The 9,062-nt window shown below is 39.8% G+C and overlaps 1 protein-coding gene across 1 annotated transcript; it reads left to right on the forward strand.

Annotated features, from left to right (window-relative positions):
• Positions 1-224: 224 nt before the first annotated feature.
• KCNS2 (potassium voltage-gated channel modifier subfamily S member 2) lies at positions 225-7,653 on the forward strand. Its single transcript, XM_082258012.1, has 2 exons — positions 225-343; positions 6,057-7,653. Exon 2 carries the CDS (start codon positions 6,087-6,089, stop codon positions 7,518-7,520), a length of 1,434 nt encoding a protein of 477 aa, XP_082114138.1. The 5' UTR covers positions 225-343; positions 6,057-6,086; the 3' UTR covers positions 7,521-7,653.
• The last annotated feature ends 1,409 nt before the right edge of the window (positions 7,654-9,062 follow it).

Here is a 9,062-nt window from a genome sequence, read left to right on the forward strand (position 1 = left end):
AGGCTCCTTGTCTGGGGAATAGCGAACGATATATGCAGGAGAGGAGACAATGAGAGAGGAAGGAGAGGAGAGGAGAGCTGCCTGCCAGCATGTGATGTGCCGGGGATCGGAGCCTGGAGCTGTCCATTCAGCACCACCATCCAGCACTGCTAACAGGTCATCTACATAACTTCACAGTCCTCCATACAGGAGGACCCCATCACAGCCAAGGAATCTGACATCCATTCATTCAACAAGCTGTGATGGGGATTCCCAAAGCCTGCCATGGAAGGTGCAGAGGATGCCCCTGGAAGTTGGATCACTGCATTCCCTTCAATGGGGTATAAAGTTCCCCCTATAAAAGGTAGGATTTCATTCACCTAAAGCCTAGAAGATACAATGTATCAATCATCCAGGGGCAAGGCGACACAAATTGGCACCTTGGCATAGGATTACATAAAATGGCATCACACTACTTGGTTGTAGTAAACAATCATGGAGCTTTCAGAGAGGATTTCCATACTCTGATCAGTTTAGATTTACTGATCATAAATAGAACTTATGATTCTTTATTGATTTCATCTCATATTATTACATGACATCACCAAGCAATGACAGGCATGCAGGTACATGTGAAAACAGCTATACAGCATTGCATGCTGACATACTTATAGTAAAACTTAGTTATAGTAAACAATCATGGAGATTTCCTAGAGGATTTCCATATTCTGAACATTAGATTTACTGATCATAAATATTTCTTATGATTCTTTATTGATTTATTCTCACATTATTACATGACATCAACAAGCAATGACAAATACACCTGTTAACACCTATACTGTATGGCATGGCATGCTGACATACTTATAATAAAATTAGTTGTAGTAAACAATCATTAAGCTTGCACATAGCATTCTCATGATCTGAACATTAGATTTACTGATCATAAATATTTCTTATGATTCCTAATTGATTTATTCTCATATTATTACATGACATCAACAAGCAATGACAAATACACCTGTTAACACCTATACAGTATGGCATGGCATGCTGACATACTTATAATAAAATTAGTTGTAGTAAAAAATCATTAAGCTTGCACATAGAATTTTCATGATCTGAACAGTTTAGAATTCACTGATCATAAATACTTCTTATGATTCTTTATTGATTTCATCTTAGATTTCTACATGACATCACTAATCAATGACATACACGCAGATATGTCTATACTGTATTGCAGGCTGACATACTAAGTAGTAGTACACAGTTATTGGGCTTTCATTATAGGATTTCTATATTTTGAACAGTTTAGGCTTACATGGGTCACCTGATCATAAATAATGTATATCTCACAATTCTTTATTGATATCATCTTATCTGACTACATGACATCACTAAACAATAACAGACATGTAGGTACATGCGTTAACAGCTATACATTGTTGCATGCTGACATACTTATAGTAAACTTAGTAATAGTAAACAAGCATGGTGCTTTCATATAGAATTTCCATATTCTGAACAGTTCACACGTACATGGGTTACCTAATCATTAACATACCTTATGATTCTTAATTGATTTATTCTCATATTACTGCATGACATTACTATGTGATGACAGACATTTAGATATATGTGTTAGCTAGACGGTATTGCATGCTGACATAGTAAACTAGGTTATGGTAAACAATCATGGAGCTTTGATAAAAAAAAAATATATATATACATATATATATATATATATATATATATATATATATATATATATATATATATATATATTCTGAACAGATTACACTTTCATCTGATCATAAACATAACATATGATTCCTCATTGATTGCATTAAATATTACAACATGACATCACTTTGTTATGACATACATGTGTTAACAACTTTACAGTATTGCTTGCTGACATACTTATAGTAAACTAAGCTGTAGTAAACAGTCAGAAGCTTTTAAATAGAATTTTCATACTCTGAACAGATTACACTTCTGTGGATCACCTGATCATAAACATATCATATGATTCTTTATTCATTTCATCACATATTACTATATGACATCACCAAACAGTGAGACACGTGCAGCTACATGTGTTACCATCTATACTGTATTGCATGCTGACATACTTATAGTCAAGTGTCATGGATCTTTGCTATGGTATTTCTATATTCTGAACAGTTTACACTTAAGCTTTTCACACATGTTATGATCTGATTGTTCAATCTATGTTAGATCTACCAATAACTATGTAGTTCAAGGGCTTGCTTGAAAATCTACCAACAGCTATGTAGTGTAAAGGCTTCCCTGAAGATCTACCAACAGCTATGTAGTGTAAAGGCTTCCCTGAACATCTACCAACAACAATGTAGAGTAAAGGCTTGCCCGATTTTGTACAGGTAGATTGGCTAGTTTCAGTCTTCATATAACATAGCTTTGGTAAAGCTAATGGTGGCCATACACATTTCGATAGGTGATCGATTTCTTTTCTGATCAATCTCTTCTGCAGGAAATCATATTGACGTATTCGATCAATATGCCACACATGTAGATTTTGACCAGTAAATAAATTTATCGATCACATCTGTTTCCACCATGTAAACTCATGATCTGATTAATCAAAATACAATCATATTAATTAACAAAGTATCTCAGTGCTGCCGATTGATGAAAAATGATCAGTAATTCTCCACCCTGGCCGATCGACTTTTGATTGAATCAGATCAAGTCTAAAGAGATCAGGAGGGATGTTAATGATATTCATTTGTTTGCAGATTTGATTGGTGGTTTCTGCGGGTAGTATGGTGGCTTTCAAAAGACTCTTAGATGTACATCTCAAGGATCAGAACATTCAGGGGTATGAGAGATGATTACGGCCACACACACACCTACACAGGTTGGACTGGATGGACTATTGTCTTTATTCAACCTCACCTACTATGTAACTATGTAACTATGATTATTTTGATCAACTTGGACATCGATTGGATAATGTGTGGCCACCATAAAGTTGATTGTAGAGATTGTATGGTCAGATTGTAAGGGTCACTATCCACGTTACACTCTGACCATGCAATCTTTGTACAATCAAAATTAGATTTACCAAAATGATGTAATATGGGCACCTACCTTGTCTAGCCAATCAATCTGTATCCAATTAGGAAAGTCCTTGCACTGCATAGCATTTGGTGGTTCTAAAGGAGATTGTACAGTCAGACATGTGCAATGAGCTTAGTGTGTATGGTGAGCCTTACATGGGTCTCCTGATCATAAACATATTTTATGATACTTTATAATATTCAGAATATTATGTTACCACACAACATCAGATATGTGTACATAGAGCGTAAGCAATGACAAACATGCAGATACGTGTTTTACCCTCTATATTGCATGCTGAAATACTAATAGTAAATAGTCACCAAACATAATTGATATACCTATGTGCAATAAATGATTTCTTTTGTCCTTGCTTAAAGCAGTGTATATGTAGTATATTGCAGCTTACCAATTCCTAGATGTATCTGCATCAGTTTTCTTTTTTTTTTTCTTTTATTTCTTTTTTTACTTTTTTTTCCCCTTTATTTTCCCCTGGTGATCTGACACACTCCTTGTCTTAGGATGTCTCCACTCTGGATGGAGGAGTGATGGTGACACCCTTAGACAGCAGCATTGTCAATCTGGGAACAGGGTAATGTTAGGTGCACTAGCAGATTTAGATTACAAATTAAAGGCAAATTCCAAGTAACACTTAACAGTTAGAGCAAACTTTTTTCCTTTTGGGATAAAGATTTTACATAAAGGAATAAAAGCTGATAACTGTAAGCACCTCTGTCAGCATGATGAAGGCTTAGGCTGAAACGCGTTAGCATTTTGGGTGATGTTACTGCTATGATGCTAAAATAACGTTTTCTAATAAAGAAGCTGTTGAGTTGCCGGCTTGTACTTGTTATGGATCCACTGTGAATTTAATTAGCCAGAGCACCGATCACCCTGAGAATAACCCTGCACTATACAGCGGTAGAGCTTGGGTGAGTTTTCTCTTGTCACTAAGAATTGGTAAGCTGCAAAACATTACATTTTTGTTTTTGGGTTTAATACTACTTTAAAGCTCAACTTCCAAAAGCTAAATGCATAAATTAAATACATATATGAAAGCTGTTTTGCCTTCCAAAGGTCATCCAGTCCTGAGATTTACACAGATCTGCTACACCAAAAAGCCCTTTTTAGCAGGGGAGCGGACTTGATCTTTCTCTGCTGTAAATTCAATTTCAGTTACATGTCCCCTTCCCACTCCTATCCTGTGATAGTTCAGCTGTTCTCAACCTTTTCAACACAGGGGAACCCATAAAATAACTTTTTGGTCTCAGGAAACCCCTGCTAAAAATGACCATATCTACAACTTACCATACATTAGTGTGATGGTCAGTGGGAAGAAGGCTCTTTACACTTGTGCTCATTGGGAAGAAACACCTTCTTACAGGTAGATAAAAATGATCAGAGGCGTCAGTGGAAACTTATCTGAGAGGCAGAAATTGCTAATTTCCTCAAGGGACCCCTATAGCAACGTCTAGAGCAGGCATGTCCAACCTGCGGCCCAGGGGCCACATGCGGCCCAAAACCCCAGGCAATGCGGCCCACTGCCCCCTGACAATTTTTTTTTTCCTGCTGGGGAGGAAGGAATTCGGGTTGGGGGCATGGCCACAGTGGCTTCTAATTAACGGTAGGCAGAGGCTGCCTCGGAGGGGGGGGGTGAGCATATGCAGTGTTCCTGACTACTACCACCATGACCACTTCTTCAAATCACTGAGGTGGTCATGGTGGTTAGAGTGTTGCCTTAGGCTACATTCACACCTGAGCGTTTTTTACCGCGATTTTTTACCGCGATTTTTACCGCGATTTTTGTGCAGGCGTTTTTAGATTGAATAGAGACCAATGGAAAACGCCTGTAATCTGCCCAAAAAGAAGCTCATGTACTTTTTCGAGCGTTGGGCGTTTTGCTCACAGCGTCAAAACGCTCAGATGTGAACAGGGGCCATTGAAATTAATAGGATTTGTCTTGTTGGGCGTTTTGGGAGCTGATCCTAGAGCAGAAAAACTCCCCAAAAACGCCCCAAAACGCCTACATGTGAACGGAGCCTTAATATCTCTCAGAAGAAGTAATCCTCTGTATACTGATTCCATTTAATTTCATCATCCTCTAGTTGTGTTAAATTAGTGCAGGGGGTGCGGCCACGTGGGAAGGGTGCGGCGGCATTTTATTACTTATATACCTTAACTATAGTATATATTTTATATGCGGCCCGAGAAAATTTCTCTACACTCAATGTGGCCCAGAGAAGCCAAAAGGTTGGACACCCATGGTCTAGAGGAACCCCAAGAATCCATGGAACCGTGGTTGAGGAACCCAGGGCTAGACAGTGAAAGGAGAAGCAGAGCACTGATGAGATCATCTCTTTCACCCTGCTTTCTCCTCCTGTAAGCATGTTCCTTGCACTGCATCACAATTGATTGGCACCTTGTGCTGCTTCTCTCTCTTCCTCTCTGAGCTCTGCTTATGTCAAGTCGAAATTTGACACTGCTTTGTTTAAAAAAATAAATTTAAGGATGTGTTAAAGAATGTAATAATTTGTGACTTTTATACCTGCCTGGAGCTCACTATTAACACTGACGTAACGTGGGGGAGATTTACTAAAACTGGAGCACTCAGAATCTGGTGCAGCTGGGCATGGCATTCCATTACCTTATAACCTCGACTTGTTCAATTAAGCTATGACAATAGAACCCGGAAGCTGATTGGTTTCTGTACAGAGATTTTGCACGCTCCAGTTTTAGTAAATCCCCCCCCCCCCCCGACCCCCAAAAATGACCCCCAAAAAACCCCCAGAACAGAACAAAAATGTTATGTTCTGTGACCCATGTATGTTTAAATTATATATACTTTTTACACAGATGATGTTGGTTTATTGATTGACCTGTAAAAGGTTGTCTTTGATTTTTTTTAACACAGGCTTGCAATGAAAATGATTATTGATGTCATGTTCTCTTTCCTTTGTTTTGTGTAGGTCTGCCTCATAGAGGCTTCTAAGCTCAATATGACCGGCACAATATTGAGGGATTTGTCTGAGACTGATTTTGAAGATACAGAGATTAGTATAAATGTCGGAGGGTTCAAGAAAAGATTAAGATACGACACGCTGCTGAAATTCCCAGAGACTAGACTGTGCAAGTTGCTGGGCTGTCAGTCGAAGGAGTCCATCCTGGAACTGTGTGACGATTACGATGACACCAAGAATGAGTTCTACTTTGACAGGAACCCAGAGCTTTTTCCTTATGTGCTGCATTTCTACAACACCGGTAAACTCCATGTCATGGGGGAGCTGTGTGTTTTCTCCTTTTGCCAAGAGATTGAATACTGGGGCATCAATGAATTTTTTATAGACTCTTGTTGTAGTTACAGCTACCATGGGAGGAAAGTGGAACCAGAACAGGATCAATGGGAGGAGAAGAGTGAACAGGAGAGCACCACTTCTTCCTTTGATGAGATCCTGGCGTTTTATCATGATGCTTCCAAGTTTGATAAACAGCTGCTTGGCAACTTCAGAAGAAGACTCTGGCTAGCCCTTGATAACCCAGGCTACTCCATCCTGAGCAGGATCTTCAGCATCCTCTCCATCCTGATAGTGATTGGATCTATTATAACAATGTGCCTGAATAGCTTGCCAGACTTCCAGATAGTAACTGCCAATGGAAGCACAGACGAGGACCCTCGCTTTGAGATAGTGGAACATTTTGGAATAGCTTGGTTCACCTTAGAGCTGGTTGTCCGTTTTGCTGTATCTCCAGATGTAATGGCGTTCTTCAAGCACCCCCTGAACATCATAGATCTGATCTCCATAGCTCCATTTTACATTACATTAATTGTTAACTTGGTGGTGGAGAGCAGTCCAGCTCTGGCTAACTTGGGGAGGGTCGCTCAAGTGCTCAGACTTATGAGGATTTTCCGGATTCTGAAACTTGCCAGACATTCCACGGGTTTAAGGTCTTTGGGGGCAACCCTAAAATACAGCTACAGAGAAGTGGGGTTGCTGCTTCTTTATCTTTCTGTAGGAATTTCTATATTCTCTGTTGTGGCTTATACCATCGAAAAGGAGGAAAACGATGGATTGGCCACAATCCCAGCTTGCTGGTGGTGGGCCACTGTTAGCATGACGACGGTAGGATACGGGGACGTGGTCCCAGGTACCATAGCTGGCAAACTGACTGCTTCTGCTTGCATCCTGGCTGGCATATTGGTGGTTGTGCTTCCCATCACTCTCATATTCAATAAGTTCTCTCATTTCTACAGGCGACAGAAACAATTAGAAAATGCCATGAGAAGCTGTGATTTTGGGGATGGGATGAAAGACGTGGCCTCTGTCAATCTGAGGGACTACTACGCCCAAAAAGTCAAATCTCTAATGGTTAGCATGACAAACATCAGTAAGAGCACACCAAGTGATCAGAGTCTCAATGATTCAATGAATTAGATCACAGTAAAGGACCACTAAACACACAATAAAACTTGGTTTATGTAAATCATTTTTAATAATTTTCCCGAAGAATATGTAAAATTTCAGAAGAGCATCAATACTTAAAGCTCAACTCCCAGCATTTTCACAAAATCATCATCATCCCCCCACCTGATAAAGGATTTAATACTTATTTTGTCTAGGGGGTTGAGATAATAGTTGATAAATGGCTTACCTTAAAGCAGTATTAAGCCCAAAACCAAAAATATAATAGTAGTATATTAATTATTAAATGTGGTGGCTGCATTTGTTTTCTTTTTTTAGGCTTTTCCCCTCTGTTTTCATCTGATGATCTTGCCAGTAACACTCCACCTGTATTAGAGTGCCCCCACTCTGGATGAAGGTGCACAGGGGGCACCTTTGGACAGCAGCATTGTCAGTCTAGGGGAGGAAAGTTTTAAGCTGCCCATTGATGGGTAGAATTGTAAATAAAAATTCTTAGGAAAAGAATGTTCTAATGGCGCTTTTCCACTGCAAGGTACGGCTCGGTATGGCTCGTTTTTGCACTTTTCCACTGCATGGTACGGCATGAACGGTTCGGTACGGTTTGGTATTGCGGGGCTTTTCCACTACATGGTACGGCTCGGTATGGCTCGTTTTTGCGCTTTTTCACTGCATGGTACGGCATGGTAGGTCTGTGAACGGTTCGGTACGGTTTGGTACTGCGGGGCTTTTCCACTACATGGTACGGCTCGGTACGGCTCGCTTAAACAGTACCAACTCAGTTGGGGTTCCAAACGTGCCGTACCAATACCAAATTTGACGTGTAACAGATATCCCACCAATCCTTCGCATGCAGCCTCTTGATTGGTCATCACTACTAGCCACTGATTGGTCAGAGAGAATCAATCAGAGAGAAAGATGATGTCACGGCAGTAGAGGCGGCGCAACTACGTTGTAATCCCACCCACTTACTACTTTAGTGGACAAGCAAACCGAGCTGAGTCAAGCCATGCAGTGCTGAGACGTGCCGACTGGTACCATGCAGTGGAAAAGCAAACCGAGCCTAGTCGAGCCATGCAGTGCCGAGTTGAGCCGAGCCGTTACATGCAGTGGAAAAGCGCCATAAGAGAGTTTGTTTATCTTTCTAATCATTAGTGGGTAAAATCAAAGTTTGTTTTTGACTGCAGTGATGAGAAAATCGAAAGGGGCAGAATGGAAAATGATTCTCATACAAACAAATTTTTAACACTGTATGTGGCTTTTTATTTGGTAAAGTCCAATTATTCCAAAACCAAATGTCGAATGAAATCGTTCAAACGGCATTAGAATGTTTTGAGAACTTTTGTATGAATTTTGCTAGGACTTTTCCTAAGAATTTTCATTTGAAATTCTACGAATATATGCCCAGCTTTAGATGTTTTCGCAGATTTAGATACTAAGAAACTGAAGCTGAACTCCAGCTAACACTTTATAAGCAGTTACAGCAGTTTTTTTTTTCTGTTGGAATAAAGGGTTTACATAAATAAATAAAAGCTAATCATTCTAAGCACCTCTGTC

Source organism: Pelophylax lessonae (assembly GCF_965119305.1).
Source record: "Pelophylax lessonae genome assembly, chromosome: 5".
Classification (NCBI taxonomy): domain Eukaryota; kingdom Metazoa; phylum Chordata; class Amphibia; order Anura; family Ranidae; genus Pelophylax; species Pelophylax lessonae.